Raw genomic sequence first — 21,977 nt, forward strand, 5'->3', positions numbered from 1 at the left:
AGACAGGAAAGGTGCCTTGGCATTTTCCATCTCAGATGCCTCCGCAAGATCTTAGGCCTAACATGGCATGACAAGGTCACCAATTTTGAAGTGCTGGCCCAGGAAAATCTTCAAAGCATGACAGCTATCTTATGTATGAGAAGACTAAGGTGGCTGGGGCAAGTCAGGAGAATGGATGACCATCAAATCCCAAAGCAACTGCTCTATGGAGAACTGGCCCAGACCAAGAAACCAAGAGGAAGACCAAAACTGAGGTATAAGGACACTTGCAAAACTAGTTTGTCCAAATGTGAGGTAGATATCAGCACCTGAGAAGAGAGGGCGGAGGACAGAACAACATGGAGGACTATGGTGAAGGAAGGAACTGCTTCACTAGAGAGCAGCTACAGAAACAAACAAGTTGAGAAACGTCAGCGGAAAAAGGAAAACAACAGAAATGCGGAGCACCGAGCCGCCCTCTTGGTGTGCAAGTTCTGTGACAGAAGCTGCACTTCAATCACAGGAAGAATCAGCCATGAAAGAAGCTGCAAGAAAGGGAGCCCCTGATATGTTCGATTAAGTGACCTCTAAGCTAAATTGACTGTCTGCATAGACGAAAAGGGCCAATTATTATTATTATTATTATTATTATATATATATATATATATATATATATATACACGGACACACACACACACACACACACACACACACAGTGTTTGCCAAAAGTCACCTGACTGTAAATCAAAACCATTTAATTCCAATATTTATTTATGTCTAACAACTGAATGAATTAAATAAAAGCATCAAAATATGAAACATCATGAAAATTGTTCAAACTGAAATCCTTCTTGAGTGACACATTTTCCTTTCAAGTCAATACAGAATTACAGATAGTATTTATGGAATTTTGATTTGCTGTCAGGTGACTTTTGGCCAACACTGTATGTATATATATATATATATATATATATATATATGTATGTATGTATGTATATATGTATGTATGCATGTATGTATGTATATATGTATGTGGGAAGTGTGTGGCAAAAACCTGAGTATGTATAGAGTTGGGAAGCTACTGGATAGCAATGATACAGAGAAACAGGGCCATGTGGACAGAATTGGGGAGTGAGAGCTAGGCATAGTGTATGATGGATGAAATGTGAGAAAGAGAAGAGATGTAGAGATGTAGATTGGTTTGTTGGGGGTAGGGTGTGTGAAAAGTTTTCTTGTTATGTGTGAGTGGAACACACAGGTTGGGGGCTAGCAGATAGCACTGATACAGTGAAACAAGGCATGTGGGTGGAGCACACAGGTCAGGAGCTAGCAGACATAAATGATACAATGGTACAGGGCCAAGAGGACAGGGTTGGGGAGTGGGAGGTAAGCACAGTGCATGAAGCGGAAATGTGAGGAAAGTGTGTGAGAAGTTTTGTTGTTAAGTGTGGAGAGGACATAGCACTTCTAGAACTCAGTTTCATTGATGTGGGCAGGTCATCTCAAGAACTTCTTATTGCCAGACATCTCGATCCATTGTCATTTCTTCCATGAGGCCCAAAATCCTGAGATAAGTCCTTACCACTTCATCCCACATCTTCCTGGCTCTCCCTTTTCTGCGAGTACCATCCACTTTCAGTGATCAACACTTCTTTATGTGGCTGTCCTCATTCATATGCATCACATCTCCAGACCAACATAGTCTTCTTTCTTGCATGCTACATTTGATTCTGTCTATGCCCAACTTTTCTCTCAATATATTTGCACTTTGTCGTACATATGCCCTGACATTTCACATTGAATGGAGTATACTACCTTCATTTCTCTCTAGTCTACATGTCTTCTGCATTCAGAGCCCATGTCTCATCACCATGGGGTATAGCCATTCACACACAAGCATCATATAGTCTTCCTTTCATTCTGAGAGAGAGTCTTTTTGTTACCAACAGAGGTAATAGCTCTCTGAACTTCCTCCACCTAATTCTTATTCTAGAGATAATACTTTCAGAGCATCCTCCACCACTGCTAATTTGGTCATCTAGGTAATAGAAGAGAGCCTCTTGGGCATTTCAGAGAATCTAAGTCCCATATGTTCTTAGTGCTTATTGTTCCTGCATATCTGCCACATACAAATACAACTTTATCTGCTAATCTACCTGTGATTCCACTGCACCTCTTATGCATCCATAATCTACACTGGGTGGTGCAGCAAATGAAATTTCTTCCAGCTTCTTTCTCACATAATGAGCAGGGTCATTTACCTGATGGAAAGTGTATTCTATCTTTCTTACTAACAACTTTGCTAGGTTAACTTTAAGGCCATTTGATTCCAGGTTTTATTTCCATACCTGGAATTTCTTTTCCAATTCTGCTAAAGATTCTGCAATAAGAGCAAGGTCATCAGCATATAACAGTTCCCATGGGTACCCAGTTTTAAATTCCTCTGTTATGGCATGGAGGACTATAATGAATAAGAGTAGGCTGAGAACTGAGTCCTGGTGGACCCCTACCTTTACACTAAATTCATCACTGAATTCATGGCCGACTCACACCTTACTGACAGCACCACTTTACATGGCTTGTACAGCTCTAACAAGCCACTCCTCTACTCCTAACTTCCTTAATGACCACCATATAACAGAGAGGGCAACTTTGTCAAAAACTTTCTCCAGGTCAATGAAGGCTAAGTACAATGGCCTACTTTTGGTCAAGTATTTTTTCTGCAGCTGCCTCACTAGGAAGATAGCATCTGTGGTACCCTTCCCAGGTACAAAACCAAACTGTGTCTCATCTAATTTAATTCTATTTCTAATCAATTGAGCTACAACCCTCTCAGTAACTTTCATGTCTTAGTCTAGCAATTTAATGCCCCTGTAGTTGTTTCTTTCTAAGGTATCACCTTTACTCTTGTAGCAGCTAACTATAATGCTACTACACCAGTCATTGGGGATGGTGCCTTCCTGAATAATCTGATTAAATATATGGGTGACTAAGCTGTATCCTACACTACCGGAAATTTTAATCGTCCTGGCAATGATTTCTGATGGCCCAGGGGCTTTACCTGCCTAACTGCTTTATCTATTATTCTACTATCTGATAGATGGTCCTTCAATTGGTTCGATATTTGGTAGACTCTCCTTCTCCCATTCATTTTCCACATTCAGTAACCTTTCATGGTGATACTTCCCTGCATCTTTCTTCTCTGAGTCACTAAATGCAAACATGCCATTATCCATTCACACACATTTCTCACCTATCACATCTCTATTTTCTCTGATACACTGCTTTGCAATCCTGAACACCTCACACCTCTCACCCTCAGGCTGTAGAACGTTTGCAAATCTCTTACCTTCAGCTACTCCTTTTGCTATCTATACCTGATGCCTAGCTGCCCTTTTGGCTACCTGACAATGATGATGGTGATAAGGATGAAGTAAAGCGTTATAAGAGCAACAGCTGTTCCTGGGGACTTGGAGATCCATCATAATGTTGGTAGATGTAATTTGTCACAATATGCAAGCCATAATGAAAGCAATGAACATTGGATAAACCGTGCCTTCATTATCAGGGTAGAAAATATCTTACATTTCAGATCACAGTGCAGAGAAGTTCAAAGGTGGAATGATTAAATGTGGAGAGTCAGCAGTATTACAAGGAGGAAGAAAAAGGTTTGGTGGGGTTATGTGGAGTGTTAAATAATAGGGGGGAAAGTAAAGTGTTGTAAGTCCAACAGCTGTTTCTAGAGGATCTCTGAGCCCCCAGAAACAGTTGTTGGACTCATAATACCTTACTTCCTCTCCTTTAAATTTTTCTGTTGTTTGTACTCTGTATTAATATAAATATCTCTATATTTATACACAAATGTTAAATGTCTGAAAGTCTCCACCCTTTGTTTTCAGTCATTTTGCATGTATACATATATACATGTCTTATATTTCATACCCAAACTGTTATATTTAATGTATTTAATTTGTTAATCCTCATAATTGCCTGCATATTAGCACAACTCAATCCCTTTTATAGCCATTCCTTATCCCACGAAATCAATCCCCTGTAATGACATTGGAGTCCAAGTTTGAAAGATTTGAGCACTACTAAGTGTCTTCTCCACAGAGAATCTCTAGATCTCATCTGTTGACTACACACACACACACACACACACACACACACACACACACACACACACACACACACACACACACACACACACATGCACACACACACATACAGTACTCCAATTTTAATTACCAATCATTGGTCAGTAAGCTCAAGACTTCAAGTAGAAAAGTTGCCAAAGATTTCAGACAGAGATAGAACTTGAGACCATGTGGTAACAAACCAAACACCATAACCATGTAGTCTCAAATTTTATCTCACTGCACTGCACTTTATATGTTAAAATTGGAAAACTTATTTACCATATTTTTAAATGACAGTAAGCTATGTTAAAGGATAATGTATAAAATATGAAAGAGATAGCAACAGATTTGAAGTTTATTTATACAACACTAAATTTCATTCCATAGTGAAATCGTGATGGCACCTGTGCCCAGCGTCGCCTTCCTGGCACTTGTGCCCGTGGCACATGTAAAGACATTCGAGCGAGATCGTGCCAGTGCCGCTGGACTGGCTCCCGTGCAGGTGGCACGTAAAATACACCATTTTGAGCGTGGCCGTTGCCAGTACCACCTGACTGGTCTTCGTGCCAGTGGCACGTAAAAGCACCCACTACACTCTCAGAGTGGTTGGCGTTAGGAAGGGCATCCAGCTGTAGAAACTCTGCCAAATCAGACTGGAGCCTGGTGTAGCCATCTGGTTTCACCAGTCCTCAGTCAAATCGTCCAACCCATGCTAGCATGGAAAGCGGACGTTAAACGATGATGATGATGATGACTTATATCAAGTTACAGTCATTCAAATTAAACTCAAAAACAAACCTACCTTAAATGTTATTTGTTTTTGCTTTTCATAATCAAGTTCATCAGGATTGTTAACACTCAGAGCTACATTTGTTTCTGTTACTGATTCTTTTGGAATAACTTTAAGAGCAGTGAATGGTTTGCCATCCAAAGTGTTCAAGCTAAGATTGAATTTACTGTACTTCACCTAAAACAAACAAAGGCATGTCACTCTCTTGAATAAGTATGTATTATTGATATATTAATAAGAAGAAATATTCAAATGTAATCACAACATATTGCAAGGACTAATGATTTTATTTATCTTTTTCTTTTTTGCATCAGCAGCAGAGGTACTTCATTATGTTAGTAGAATGAGTAGAAAGAATATATATAAATTCTTGGACAAATTTGTAAATAAGATTATAATTTCTAGATTCTTAACCTAAAATTAATTCTTAAACAATATAATATAAAAGCTATTTTCTCAGGAAATTTTTATCTTTGTTAAAATTTATAGATGAATGAGACTTTGAAATTATCTTGTGAGTAATAACCTTTTCTACTATAAGCCCAAGGCCTAGATTTTTGTGGAGAGGGGGGACAATCAATCACATCAACCCCAGTACTTGACTGTTACTTAATTTATCAGCCCCAAAAGGATGAAAGGCAAAGTCAACCTTGGCAGCATTTGAACTCAAAACATAGCAGAAGACGAAACACTGCTAAGCATTTCACCCAGCATGCTAACTGTTCTGCCAGCCTTATATCTTGTGCGTAATAATGAATGTCTTTCTTATTCAATGACAGAAAATTAAACAGTCATTTCCCCTGTATAATTCGTTTCTCTGAAATAATAAAAAAAAAAGTTAGGGTTTTTGTTATGCCAAAAATGGGTGGTGCACATATATTTTACCTCCGCCAGAATGACATTCATGCCATGTAAGTTAACAAAGATTTCTGAGGGAACACTAAAGTCATATTCACTTAGTGAGTTCATTGTGCCAGGATGTTTTAGGAAGTTGATGGTGTCAGTGTTGGATGTGATAAGAGTGGGAGCAGTGGAAGTCTGTGGTGAATGACCACAAATAAGCGAGTAATAGCCTTGTGAGACAAATGCAAGCTAGACTCCTCAGCTTAGTAAAACTGCTATATTTAAAGAAACTGGAAGGCTCCAGAAAAGAGGTGAAAGTTTTTTCACCAAGAGAACACATGATCCATTTTAGGGTATCTGATTAGTTGACTATGTAATTTGGTGCAATTGTTTAGGGGACATCTTTGTGCCTAAAAACTAACCAATCAGAACAATAGTTACAACCTGGTCTTTATAGTTAAGTGTTCTCTGCTATGTCCAAACAATGACTATAAATCAAAAGGAGAGAGAATAATTTTTCTTTTGTTTTGTAACTACTCACAGAATTAGTTTTTATCCCTAGCAAATCATGGCAGACCCCAATTTTTTTTTTTTATCAAATTATATTATATATACCTCTTCGATAAACCAACTCCTTATCAATTATGTCTATAATTAATTGTTCGAATCGTGAGTTATTTTTGTAATACTAGCAGTTAGTACTTTATGTGTTCTCTTTTAACCCATAAACTGCTGAGATTTTGCTGTATGTAACACAAACTGCTGAGCCTATTTTGGGTAAAGATCAACATCGATCTATCACTTGAAAAAAAATTCTCAGTGTTTCTTAACACCTTCTGTGATTAGCTACACTGTTTCTGGGGTGAAAGGGTATCGTGTGCATACATTATACGTCATCAAAATTAGGTCAGAACATGCCCTACTTCCATGGCCACGAATGTGGCCTGTCGCACTGTCGCGTTGGCCACTGAGGTGGCCTATCGCAGTTTATGGGTTAAATAAAGTAAATCTATTGTAACCCATTCTACCCTTCTAAATTCGCCAGAAATGCTAAAACTCAGTGAAACCCATTATAGTGTTTCTCTATTTCTTACTGCTACCATTTCTTCTCTCTGTCTCTGTTCCAGTTCCTCAAGAAATATTGGTTTCAAATTTTGGCACAAGGCCAACAATTTTTAGGGAAGAGTTAAGTCAGTTACATCAACCCCAGTGTCCAACTGGTACTTATTTTATTGCCCCCACCACCACCTACAAAAAATGGATGAAAAGCAAAGTTGACCTCGGCAGAATTTGAACTCAGAACATGAAGATGGATGAAATGTCACCAAGCATTTTGCCTGGCATGCTAATGATTCTGTCAGCTTGCTGCCTTAGTCCCTTAAGAAATATTACTTATAGTTTATAGCCCTTCTTTCTAGAGACGACCTCAGGGAGAAACTTTCTTTCTTCCATAAGATTCATCTCAACAGCATATCTCAAAAAAAGCCCTGGATTGCTAGCAAACTTTAGTATATTCTAACTAATTTAGATTGTTGTGAATAGTCCCCCTATTTTTGTTTCCACTTCAGCTGCTAATAGACCCTTCAATTTTACTGTAGCAAAATGGATAACAAAATAAATACAAGTCTCTTCTACTATGTTGTACTTGTGCAACAAACTGCAACTCAACAGTGTACTATACAATTCTAATTCAGACTTAATTATTGTCTATATCAGGAATGTAACATTCATCAACTGCTCAATTTTCTGATCTAAGAGGGCTACCAAACAATAAGAAAAGAAAATTTACTTTTCTATTTAAACAGCAAAACGTCATTTTAAAAAATGAGAGATTAAAGCACTAAAATATTCATAAATTAAAATACAAAAGATATGATAGGAAGAAGAATAATAAAATATGTGAGAAAGGCAAAAATTCATTACCGTATCCTTGTCTTTTACAGTTATTATCTCATTTATTGTTACTGGATTATCCTTTGTAGTATTTTCATTGACCTTTGCAGTGAAAGAATTGTTATTGAACAAGGGATCATTGTCATTCTCATCTTCTATAAATATTGTGATGTTTTTCATGACACTGTCACCTATTTGGTTATTTTCTATTTCATAAGCCTATAAAATACAAGAGAAAAGCACTATAATGAATTACTTTATTTCAATGAAAATATTGGTCAACAATTTTAAACCTGAGACTGAATAAAAATTTCATGCAAATAACTTATTTTATAAATAGTTTCATAATGAATTCTACAGGCTTTTTGCTTTTCTTTTCTTTTTTTTATCTATTTTTACATTGTATGATATGCCCCTTTGAATTTAGATATCTTTTTGCTCAAATCAAAACCACCAGTGGAAGCATTCCAAAAGTGAGACCATTAAGTTATCCCCAATGATTGGGATAGTAGTACTATAGTTAGCTGCTACAAGGGTAAAGGAGATGCCTTAAATAGAAACAACTACAGAGATATCAAATTATTGGCCTAGCTCATGAAAGTTAGAGAGGGTTATGGCTCAATTGATTAGGAATAGAGTAAGAATAGATGAGATGCAATATGGTCTTGTGCCCGAGAAGAGTAACACAGATACCATCTTCCTAGTGAGACAGCTGCAAGAGAAGTATCTAGCCAAATGTAAACTATTGTACTTGGTTTTTATCAACCTGGAGAAAGTTTTTGACAGATTCCCTCACTCTGTTATCTGGTAGTCCCTAAGGAAGTTAGATGAGTGGCTTGTAAGAGCTGTACATGCCATGTACAGATGTTTAGGTAGGGTGGGAGTCAGCCTACATTCATCACTGTATTCAGTGATGAATGTAGTGTACAAGTAGGAGTCCATTAGGGTTCAGTTCTCAGTCCACTTTTGTTCATCATAGTACTCCAAGCCATGACACAGAAATTTAAAACTGGCTGCCTACCTATCTTTTATTCACTTGTTATTGCACAAATATAAAGTTTTCTGCAGGAAGATAAAAAAAAAAAGCTAAAGAGTTAATAAGTTACAAGATTGTTCTTCAAACAGATGAAAATGGGAGAAAGTGTGATCCTATTTGACAAAAGAGTTCATTTGAAAATAAATACTATGTCATATCTTGATCTGTCAGAAAGGTATAGATAGAAATTCCATAAGATTTACCTAGTGTAAGCTATGGAAACAAGAGGTGCACTAATATCAGAGGAGAGTTAACTGGGAAAATAATATTTGTGCATAGAAGGTGCACAGGTACAATTAACATTAAAAAATGTACAGAAAATAGATTCCATCAAATGCTAGTGGGGTAAGCTAGAGGTAGTTGATAGCTTCTGTTATCTAGGTGACCAAGACAGTAGTGGAGGTGGATGCTCCAAGAGTGTGGATACAAGAATAAGAATAGGCTGGGCAAAGTTCAGAGAGCTTCTGCTTCTGTTGGCAATAAAAGGGCCTCTCGCTCAGAGTGAAAGGCAGACTGTATAATGCCTGTGTGTGAACAGCTATACTACACGGCAGTGAAACATTGGCTGTGGCCACTGAGGATGTGCATTGGTTTGAAAGAAATGAAGCTAGTATTCTTCACTGGATGTGCAGTGTCAGTGTGCATGTATGACAGAGTGAAAGCATCTTGAGAGAAAAGCTGGGCATTAGAGGCATCAGATGTGGTATGCAAGAGAGACTGAGCTGGTATGGACATGTGATGTGTATGGAGAAAGACAGCTGTGTAAAGAAGTGCCGATCTCTAATTGTGGAGGGAAACTTTGGAAGAGGTAGTCCCAGGAAGACATGTGATGAGGTGGTGAAGCATGATCTTTGAATGTTGGGCCTCACAGAAGCAATGACTAGTGACCAAGACCTTTGGCAATATGCCATGCTTGAGAAGACCCATCAAGCCAAGTGAAATCATAGTTATGGCTGATGCTGGTGTCACGTAAATAGTATGTAAAAAGCATTTTCGAGTGTTGGGTCTCACAGAGGCAATGACAAATGACCGAGACTTTGGCAATATGAGAAGAAGACTCATCAAGCCAAGTGAAATTCTAGTCATGGCAGATACTGGTGTCACGCAAGTGGCACCCATGCTGGTGGCACATAAAAGTACCCATTACACTCTCGGAGTGGTTGGCGTTAGGAAGGGCATCCAGCCATAGAAAACCATGCCAAATCAGCCTCGAATCTGGTGTAGCTCCTCTGTTTACTCGTCCTGGTCAAACTATCCAACCCATGCCTTCATGGACAACAGATTTTAATGATGATGATGATAAACAAATATTCACTATTTGAAGAGAAGTACTCTCACACAAACAGCATACACATGACATAGAGATTATTTAGCTTAACTACAACACTGCCATTTATTAGATAATGATAGTCATAAAATATAAATAATTGAACGAGAACAGTATGGTACAATAAGTAGATAGAAATGTAATTTGTTTTCTCTATAGTAAAACATGGATATTAGTATTTTAAACTCATAGGACATGGTAAATGAAACATTTATTTTATTAGATTTGATTCTAACTAGTTGTCAATCAAGGTAAGTGAAAAATATTTAGAAGTATTTGCTGGTTTACATTGATTTCTTACATAGGTACATGGTCATAAGTTTTTGAAGAAGATATAGATCATTAAATTCACCCCAGTACTTGACTGGTGCCTATTTTTTCAACTCTAGAAGGATGAAATGCAAAGTAGTTGACTCTGGCAGGATTTGAACTCAGAAACTGCAAAGTTGTAACCAAATACTGCAAAGCATCTTGTCCAATGCTTAACTGATTCTCTTTATCTATTGTCTGATTGTCCAGTAATATTAATATCTAGATGCGTCTGTTTTTATATTCTGAGTTCAAATTCCACCAAAGTTGATTTTGTCTTTCATCCTTTCAGGGTCGATAAAATAAGTACCTGTTGAGCACTGGGGATGATGAAATCAACTTAGCCCCTCCCTTGAAATTGCTGGCCTTGTGCCAAAATTCGAAACCAATATTAATATCCGGGTGGCTAAAACCAAACAAAAAGTTAATTTATTATTTCTGTCTGTGAAAAACATTAACAAGTGGTAAATAAATGAAAATACCTTTATTTCAACAGTACAGACACCACTCAGTTTATTAATTACAGAATCTTCTCGGTCAAGATTATCAGATTTAATTCTAACTTCACCTCTGTCATTGGAAATAGAGAAGGCTGAACAAGAATCTGAAAAATAAAGCAAATGTTTGAAAGAAGAGTTTTCTTTTCTTTTTCTTTATTTAATTTTTTTTAATTAATGCTTCAGACAGAATCCAGTTAAAAATTACCTATATCCCATTCAATTTAACATGTCCTTATTAATATTTCTCATATGCAAAGTTTAGCAGTAATGTTAAGGCAAAAAAATTAATGAAGACAGGATTATGTTGCAAACATTTGTAGTAACAGTGCTGCTTTGTGTAATCAGTGGCTTGTTTGGATCAAGCCATAATTTTGTGATGCAATAACCAAGAGAGATGCACTTAGCCATTCATTAGAGATATGCCTAAATTCGGGGATGGAGTGCAACTATTTATCCCATGTGACTTCTTTTCATATTATTTCTGGTATTGTGACAAATTAAATTCAAGTTGACCAAAGATAAAACTCCAGTTCACAAAGCCAACTATGAAGTGACTAAATCATACGAATGGGTACCCAAAAGAAACCAGAATTTTGCAATATAATTTTATTGACTTAGTTTTACATGTTTACACTTTTATCGCCTTCAAAGCATTCTCCATTTAAAGCAATGAATTGGTCCAGGCACATTTTTCACTATTTGAACCAGTGCTGGAACTCTTGCAAGGTGATACCTTTTAACACATCTATTGTTTTTTCTTCACCTCTTCCACATAGGCAAATTCCATAGCACCAGCTTTCATCACCAGTTATAATTTTTCAAAAAAGGTCCCAGTCAACTTCCAACTTTTCTTTCAGTTCATGACATGCATTCAGTTGTGATTACTTGTGACTTTTGTGAGCAAGTGAGACACAAATTTTGCTGCAACTCTTTTCAGTCACAATTTGTTGCCCAAAATTCATTGGTAGGAGCTCCAGGACAAAGATGATACACCAATCATATCAACAAGTTTGTCCATTGGTTTGGTGACGGTCCTCCAAAATCAGTTCATAAATTTTCATGATATATTCATTCATTTGGGAAGTTGACGATTGTCCTGGACTAGGTTGGTCTTCAAGTGACAAGTGACCATTTCTAAAGCATGAAAACAATTTGCAAACTTGTTTTGCTCATGGCAGCATCCTTGTAAACTGTTTGAAGCATGATAACTATTTTCATCACTGTTTTTTCCAGCAGAAAACAGAACTTCATGGAAGTACACTGTTCCTTCATTCCAGCTATCGCAAAAATCAATGAAATAGAGAGGAGCAAAAATGCACCACATGACAGTATAAATCGAAATGATGCTGCCAGTTAGCAGATTGATACCTGAGGGTCATATCAAGCAGCTTCTAGCAGTGGAAACCTGAACTACAAGGAGCTTGTCCCACAGAGAACCTTACTGGTTACTTTTGGGTACCCCCTTGTAAGTATCATTCTGCAAGTACTGAGATGGATATAATCAACCATACTCTTCAATATGGCGTCCTAGCATGGCCAAAGTCTAATGACTGAAGCTAAAAACTGGATAAGAGAATATGTTAGTGTATGTGAATGTATGTATGAGCGTATGATTTTATAAATGTTGTTTATACTTAAATTCATATTCAAAGACGCTACAAGTTCAAATCACTAAATGCTTAAATTCTCTTTTAAAGAAACAATTCTTAAAATGTAATTATGAAGGAAGTAATAGTGTCCTAAAATTGTTGTTTATGATGTATATTATGGATTGATCACTTTTAATGGAATGGATAAATGGCATTAACTCACTTTATAAAAGACTCACTTCAAACATGCCATTAACAAAATGAATTAAACTGAATCAGTGTGTGAAAGCTTTTATCATGTCTCATGCCATAAAAGTAGAAATACTGATATACAGCTTAACAAAGTAATTATTAATGTTAAATCTCTGAACGAGGTATTAACAGTAACTGCACGATAAAGTGAAGTATATTTATCACTTAAATGTGGCTGACCCCTAAGGGTGGATGTTCCTGTTGCTTTTAGCCCCAGGAGAACATCTCCAGCTGGCTATCGACACACATCTGTGTCCTGTCTATATTTGCCAAGGAAAGATAACTTCCCTTGGCAAATATAGACAGGAGACAGATGTGTGTCGATAGCCAGCTGGAAGAGATGTTCTCCTGGGGCTAAAAGCAACAGTAACATCCACCCTTAGGGGTCAGCCACATTTAAGTGGCAAATATACTTCACTTTAAAGTAATTATTAATTTGACAGCAATTTTATACCTTACAGCAGAGCACTACACTTATTCGTGGTATTTTTTTTTAGCGGGTATGTAGATTGAGCCAGTATAGGTTAAATGTTTTCTGTTTAGGTACAGAGCAGTGCTGATGACAGGATATATCATCATCATCATCATCATCATCATCATCACCACCATCAACATCATCTTCATAATCATTTAAGCATCTGTTGTCCAAGCTCACAAATGTAAGATGGTTTGACTGGAGCTGGTAAGCTGAAGAGCTGCACAAGGCTTCAGTCTATTTTGGCTTGGTTTCTACAGCTGGATGCTCTTCCTAATGTCAAAGTGTACTGGGTGCCTTTTATGTGCCACCAGCATGGTTGCCTTAGATATAAACTTATTATTAGTTGAAATATGCTTGAGGCATATTTAAACTCATAAGAAAGCAATTCACTGCTTTGTCATGGCGAAAATTTCTCAGTGTAGACAAACGGTGTAAATACACCAAATAAGAAAATCTGTCAGCTTGTAGTGCACCCTGTCTGGCTTCTGTAGCTGAAGAGGCAATAACTATTCCAAAAATGCATGCACAGTCTGGTTAGGTGGTGCTGTCAGCTGATTTTGTGTATTTACACCCATTTGTCGACAGTGAGAAATTTTCTCCATGGCAAAAAACAATGAATGACATTCTTAAGAGTTTAAATATGCCCCAAGCATATTTCAACTAATAATAAGTTTATATCTAAGGCGCCCATGCTGGTGACACATCAAAGGCACCCAGTACACTTTTTTTATTAGGAAGAGCATCCAGCTGTAGAAACCAAACCAAAACAGACTGAAGCCTGGTGCAGCTCATCAGTTCCAGTCAATCCATCTTACACTTGTAAACATGGACAATGGATGCTTAAACGATGATATGATGATGATATATCATGATATCAGCATCTGATATATATATATATATATATATATATATATATATATATATATATATATATATATATATATATATATATATCAGATCATTAAGAATGAAATGTCTGATTTTGAACTGAAAGTTTATTTAACTTTATCTCAGTATAAAGCAATGCAGTTAATCAAAGTATGCACCTAAATTATCAACACAATTTTGTAATTTTATCGATAGCTTATTTATGCAGGCAGCAAAGAATTCTGGAGAGCAAGAGGTGACGAAATCATGAAAAGCTGTTTTTGCATCTTCTTCAGTTTTGAAGGTTTTTCTTTGCAAAAAGTTGTTTAATCTCTGGAAAACGGGATAATGAGTTGGTACAAGGTCTGGTGAATATGGTGGATGACAGAGTACTTCCAAGTTCACTTCCTGTAACTTGAGTAGTGTCCTTTGTGCAGTATATGGTTGAGCATTGTCTTGTAAGAGAATTGACCTGTCTCAGTTGACCAATCTCAGTTGTTTAATTGCAAGTTCACCTGTCATTTCATCCATTTGATAAATGTATACAACTGCTGCAGTTGACTTACCAGGTCTCATGAAACTGTAGTGAATGACTCCAGTGCTGGACCACCAAACAGATACCATTAGCTTTTTTATGAATATTCTTTTACGGATTGTGTTTTGGCACTTTGTCTCTATCCAACCACTGTGCAGATTGCTTGCTATTGTTGAAAAGAATCCATTTTTCATCACACATAGCAATACGATGCAAAAATGGTTCACTTTTATGCTGTGACAGCAAAGAACAGCAAGTTTCAAGACAGCATGTCATTTCATGCTCATTCAGTTCATGTGGTACCTACTTGTCCAGCTTCTTTACCTTGCCAATTTGTTCCAGATGGTCCAATACAGTTGGAATTGAAATATCAAACCTTGCTGCTAAGTATTGGGTCGTCGAGAAAGTTCTTGTGGTTTTTAACCTTTAAATTCAGATGCACATATCTCGGATCAAACAAAACTTTATTAATCGAAATAAACACCATCAGAATCAACACACTTTTGCCAACATGAAACAAGTTTATTTATGCCAGTAGCATAAAAATCCTGCATTCTGGTGTCAACGAAGTCGTTGAAGGCGTGTCTGGCATCGTCTTGGTTTATGAAGCCTTTCTCATACAGGAAGTTGTTGAGATGCTTGAAAAAGTGGTAGTCGGTAGGTGAGAGGTCTGGTGAGTATGGCGGATGAGGCAGAGTTTCGTAGTCCAATTCGTTCAACTTCTGCAGGATCAGTTGTGCGATGTGTGGCCGAGCATTGTCATTGAGAAGAATTGGTCTTTTTCTATTGACCAATGCTAGCTGTTGTTGTCGGAGTTTCTTATGCATTTCATCCATTTGCTGACAGTACTTCTCTGTTGTAATGTTTTCGCCGGGATCCAAAAAGCTGTGATGGATGAGACCGGTCGCAGACCACCAAACAGTCATCATAACCTTCTTTTGGTGCAACTTTGGCTTCAGGAAGTGCTGTGGAGCTTCGTCGGCGTCCAACCACTGAGCTGAGCATTGCCGGTTGTCGTAAAGAATCCACTTTTCATTGCAAGTCACAATTTGGTCAAGAAACAGGTCGTTCTTGTTGCATGAAAGAAGGGAAGATGACACTTCAAAACGGCGTTTTTTTTTTTTTTGGTTGTCGTTCAATTCTTGCAGCATCCATTTCTCAACTATTTCTTTTTTCCAATCTGTTTCAAGTGGTTGGAAATTGTCGTATACATTACATCTAATTCAGAAGCAATCTCTCGAACAGATGTGTACGGATTGGCTTCCACTAAGGCTCTTAGTTAATCATTGTCAACATCCGATGGTCGACCACTATGCTTATCATCTTCAAGACTCTCGTCACCACTACGAAATTTCTTGAACCACCATTGTGCTGTACGTTTATTAGTGGTTCCTGGGCCAAACCTATCGTTGATATCGTGAGTTGTTTTAGCAGCTTTTCGGCCTAGCTTGAACTGGAATAAGAAAATTGCGCAAATTTGCATTTTGTCCATGTTGTTTTAAATGTTCTGGAAAAAATGGCCTAATTATTCAAAAAGTAAAAGAGTACCATGATTAGATAGAGCGAAAGGCGGGCTTTAAAATGATATATAAAGTCCAAGTAATTTAACAAAAATTAATTTGAAATACATCACTTAAAACCAAAATTAAAAATTCCACAATAACTTCCTTGACAACCTAATAGTTTGAGATGTAGCCACTGCCACTAGTTTCCAGTTCATAATTATCCACCTTGGTTTCAGGTCTACCATGGGGCTGACTTTCATGAGTAAAGTCATCAGACCAGAACTTCTCAAACCATCAATGTACAGTGCACTCATTTGCTACATCTTCACCAAACACCTCATTGATGTTTCAAGCTGTCTGGGATGCATTGATTCCATGACAGAACTCATATTCATAAACTACACGAATTTTTTTATCAATCCATGGGTTCACAAAAATTGATTTACATGAGAAAACTCACAATATAATCAGACACCATGAATTACATTTTGGAAAGCGATGATGTAAATTCTCCAATGTTGTAAAACAGAGGATTGTCATGATAAAACATTAAAGTTAATGGCTGTCAAACTTGGTGCATAAGAAAATCAGACATTTCATTTTTAATGACCTGATATATATATATATATATATATATATATATATATATATATATATATATATATATATATATATATATATATATATATATATATATATATATATATATATATATAGAGAGAGAGAGAGAGAGAGAGAGAGAGAGAGAGAGAGAGAGAGAATATAAAAATAAGGATTACTCCAAAGTAATCCCTTACTATTTTTACTAATATATATATATATATATATATATATATATATATATATATATATATATATGTACATATATATATAGTTCAGATTTACAGAAAACAAAAGATGAAGACAGGTGAGGGAACAACAAGCAAGTGTATTAGTTTGATGCTCAGGAAGAATGTAAAAGTCTTTGATGTTTTGAACCTATGCTCTTCGACAGAAAGGATAGAGAGTGGGAAAAAAATGGAGACAGAATGAAAAAACAGAAAAATATGTGTGTATGTGTATATATACATATATGTATATATATATATATATATATATATATATATATATATATATATATATATATATATATACATATATAATCAGTTGAGGAACTAAAGTCCCTTAAGGGATGCAAGCATCCTAGGTCAGAGAAAACCAAGTATATTAGTTTATCACTGAAACGTATTGGTATTTAAACAAACTTCTGAGTTTGTCATAGGTTAGCCTACATGTTAAATTTCCTTTAGAAATTCTCCTTAAGGATATACACAATTCACTAGTTTCATATATGGAATTTTATTTCTGAAATTCAAGAATTGTGTATGGAAACAGCTGTAGGTAGGAATTTCTATGTATAACTTGTATGTCTTTAGATAAAAACATCTGTATGAAAATTCTTTCCATTTTCTTGTTTATAGTTTATACATATCTGATTGACCGCTAACTCCAAAATTTTGTTTTTATTCTCTCTCTGTTTATTTCTTCATGTTCCTTTCTGTTGAAGAGCATGGGCTTGAAACGTAAAACGACTTTCTCACCTTCCCGAGTGTCAAACTAATACACCTGCTTGTAAATTTCAACTATACACACACACACACACACACACACACACACACACATATATATATATATATATATATATATATCACATCAACCAGACATCAGATGCTGCTACACATCACCAGTCACAATGCACTTTTGCATTGTCTTAGCTATCAAATGAGACCACACTCTTGGCTAGGTGAGCAGGCCAACATATCCTCTTGATCAAAAGGGGGACTGAAGCAATGTGAAATGAAGTGTTTTGTTCAAGAACACAATGTACCACCCAGTCTGGGAATTGAACCCTTGATCTAGTGATCATGAGTCCAACCACTAGGCCATGCACCTTCACCACACACACACACACACACATAATTGTTAAATCTTTTTTTCTCTCCATTTGTTTTTTTTTTCTTTATTCTTTTCTTTAGAAGTGCATAGTCTCAAAACTTCAAAAACTTCCATTTTTCCTGAACAGCAAACTAATACACTATGTTTGTCATTTCCTCACTTGTCTTTGTCTTTTGTTTTTTGTATAATTCTGAATCATATATATTTATATCCTCATCATAATAATCATTTAATATCCGTTGTCAATACTGGCATGGATTGAATGGTTTGACCAGATCTGGCAACCTGGGGAACTGCACTAGATTCCAGTCTGATTTTGCATTGCTTTTATGGCTGGATGCCTTTCCTAATGCCAACCACCTTACAAAGTGTGTTGGGTGTTTTTACATGGCACCATGTGCATGTGTGCACATATATAAATATGTGTGTGTATCTGTACACATCTTTATTTTTTCTGATTCTCAGCTTATAACTAATATATAGATAGCATGTTTATCTTTCCAGTATTCCCTAAGTAAATGCCATGAGCAGTCTTTATAGAAACCACCTAATAAATAATTAATTAAGTGCATGAATGAATATTAAACTGATTCTATGTAATCTTTCCTTTTTAATGTTGGTAATTGATATATATACACACATTTTATCTATTTTGGTTATGATATCATTTTTGATAATTTTGAATTTTATTTTTATACACCATAACAATATTGTTTATAAAAATCACCCATAGTACCCCAAGATAAAATTTACTCTGTATTAATATTCTCGGTTTTATTAGTGTCTTGCCCCTTCAACTGGTAATTAACATCATGATTTAGTCTTCTCCTACCCAGCCTCCTTTTGTAGACAGTTATTCTATATCCAGTTTACTACTCTTAATGTCTTCTTCCCTCCCTGAGGAAAAGGGATACATATGACAATATTCATGACCATACCTAGCCATGAGCTGTCAACTCACTCTTGTGCTTCATTCTAAACAGACACAGTCCTCTAGTCTTAGATTTAGTAGTTGATAAAAAGACAAATAAATTAGTAATGAACCACAATCCTTTACAAGCTATGACTCCAGTGGGCTTCATGCCATTCTTGGAAGTGTAGTCTATTCTGAGCTACAATAGTGACAACATGGATTTCTTCCATCTTCTTGGTCAGTTAAAGTATTTTAGAAAAATTATATTAATGTGTCCAACTGGTTAAAATTCTATTTATTTGTGCAGCTGATGATAGCACTGCATTTAAATTGATGTAATGATTGCATCGTTCAATTAAATGGAGTTGCTTGAAACAGTTGTACTGCATCACTTCTTGATATCCTGTTACTTATTTTGATATATATATATATATATATATATATCTGAAAAACTGAGTAAATTTTTGATCATTTATATATTTATATTTATTTATTTATTCTATGTATAAATTAGTAATAAATTAGATAATAAACAATAAATACTATGATATATTTTATAAAATTGTTTAGTATCAGCGTGTTTATGATAAATAAATTTTTTAATAACTAGTTAATTAAAGGATTCTTTAAAATGCTTTTAGTAAATTTCTATTATAATAATGTATAATTAGTAAAGACTTTTGCCAACATAACATGGCAGTCCTGGTTTAGGACGAATGTTGCTGTAATTTAGCCCCAGGAGACAATGTCTCCAGCTGGCTATACAACATGATCTGTGTTCTTACATTTTTGAACAAGGGAATATAGCACCCCCACTCAGCTCAAAACAATATCTGTGTATCGCGATTTCCGGGTTATTTCTCTTCATCAGCACAACATAATTGTTTGGCTAGAGGTGGTGTTGGCAAATTCCCGTTCGAAAAATATAGTTTTCAAAATGACAACTTGTCACTGATCTATAAATTAGAAAAATTACTATTTTTAAATCTCATAATGAGAGATATTCAGCAATAGTACTTTGGAGTAAAGATCTTTGCCAACATAACATGGCAGTCCTGGTTTTGAGCTGAGTAGGGGATGCTAGATTCCCTTGTTCAAAAATATAAGGACACAGATCGTATATACCCAGCTGGAGACGGTGTCTCCTGGGTCTAAATTACAGCAACATTCGTCCTAAACCAGGACTGCCATGTTATGTTGGCAAAAATCTTTACTCCAAAGTACTGTTGCTGAATATCTCTCGTAGTGAGATTTAAAGATACTAATTTTTCTAATATATAATTATGTTATGATAATATGTATTTATGGTTTTATTTTTTCAAAAGCTATTTTCTTAAAAAACTACATAATTTAAAATTTTTTATTGGATTTTTAGTATGGGTAATTAATGAATAATGAATACAGTGTAATTTATAATATTATTTAGTAATGGCCTGGTGAGGATAAAGGATTTTAAATAAATTATTTTGCTGTTTAGCCATAGATTAATAGTGTATTGTTTTGTTTTATACTACTTGTAAGATTAAAGTATTTTTCTGAATAACATGTATTTTTCCTAATAGTATGGAAGAATAAAAGGAGATATTTGCTATTTTGCCATATTGTTTCATCATCATCATCATCATCATCGTTTAACGTCCATTTTCTATGCTGGCATAGGTGGGACAGTTTGACTGAGGTCTGGAGAGCCAGTGGCTGCATCAGGATCCAATCTGATCTGGTAATGTTTTTACAGCTGGATGCCCTTCCTAACACCAACCACTCCAAGAGTGTAGTGGGTGCTTTTTACATGCTACCAGTGCAGGAGCCAGTCAGGTGGGCCTGGCATTGGTCACATTCGGATGGTGCTTTTTACATGCCACCGGCACAAGAGCCAGTCAAGGGGTACTGGCATCAGCCATGATCAGTTGGTGCTTTTTACATGCCACCAGCACAGGAGCCAGTCTGGGGGTACTGGCATTAACCACATTCAGTTGGTGCTTTTACGTACCACTGGCATGGGAGCCAGTCAGGCAGACCTGTCATTGACCACATTTGGATGGTGCTTTTTATGTGTCACCAGCTCAGGAGCCAGTCAGGGGGCACTGGCCCCAGCTACGATATTGGTTTTACTTGATTCAACAGATCTTCTCAAGCATATCATATCGCCTAATGCATCAGGTGTATTCTTAAAAGGGCCGGATATGTGTGGCTTCAATCTCATTTTAGTTGCTGGTCTTCTCAATCACAGTATATTTCCAAAGGTCCCAGTCTCCTGTCATTGTCTCTGTGAAGCCCAATGTTCGAATGTCATGCTTCACCACCTCATCCCATATGTCTTCCTGGGTCAACCTCTTCCACAGGTTCTTTCTACAGTTAAGGAGTGGCACTTCCTTATACAGCTGTCTTCATTCATATGTAACACATGGCCATACCAGTGCAGTCACCTCTCTTGCACACCACATTTGATGCTTCTTATCCCAAACTTTTCTCTCAGGGCGCTTATACTCTGTCATGTATGCACACTGACATTACACATCCAACAGATCATACTAGCTTCATTTCTTTCAAGCCTACGCATGTCCTCAGCATTCATGGCCCATATTGCCATGTAGCATGATAGTTCACACACATGCATCATATACTCTACTTTTCACTCTGAGTGAGAGGCCCTTAGTTGCCAGCAGAGGTAGGAGCTTCCTGCACTTTGCCCAGGCTATTCTTACTCTAGTTGCTACACTCTCAGAGCAACCATCCCCACTACAGGCTTCATCACCCAGGTAGCAGAAGCTATTAACTACTTCTAGTTTCTCCCCTTGGCATGTGATGGAATTTGTTTTCTGTACATCTTCAGTGTTTATTGCCCCAGTGCATCTGTCACACAAAAACTATTTTTCAGGTCAACCTTCCTTTGAAATTGTTGCACCTTTTATGTGTGCATAGCTTACATCAGGTACATCGTATGAAGTTTCTACCCACACCTTTTCTACAAATCAAGCAAGGCCATCTACCTGAAGTGGGTTGTGATTTGACAGCCATCTTACCTACTAAGACTTTGATTTCTATTTTAAAAAATAATGCACAGAAATATATTCAGATTAATATTCT

At 36.5% G+C, this 21,977-nt stretch overlaps 1 protein-coding gene across 5 annotated transcripts in view; it reads right to left on the reverse strand.

Annotated features, from left to right (window-relative positions):
• Nucleotides 1-21,977, reverse strand: part of LOC106883464 (cadherin-87A) — a 227,101-nt gene that overhangs the window by 104,639 nt on the left and 100,485 nt on the right. For all 5 annotated transcript variants that reach the window (XM_089347729.1, XM_089347732.1, XM_089347728.1 and 2 more), the window contains 3 exons: nucleotides 10,799-10,920; nucleotides 7,675-7,863; nucleotides 4,921-5,085 (listed from right to left, as the gene is read on the reverse strand). In XM_089347729.1, the coding sequence (XP_089203855.1) occupies nucleotides 4,921-5,085; nucleotides 7,675-7,863; nucleotides 10,799-10,920 (476 nt within the window). The remainder of the gene's footprint in view (nucleotides 1-4,920; nucleotides 5,086-7,674; nucleotides 7,864-10,798; nucleotides 10,921-21,977) is intronic.

The sequence above is a fragment of the Octopus bimaculoides genome, chromosome 2 (assembly GCF_046866305.1).
Source record: "Octopus bimaculoides isolate indiv1 chromosome 2, ASM4686630v1, whole genome shotgun sequence".
Lineage (NCBI taxonomy): Eukaryota > Metazoa > Mollusca > Cephalopoda > Octopoda > Octopodidae > Octopus > Octopus bimaculoides.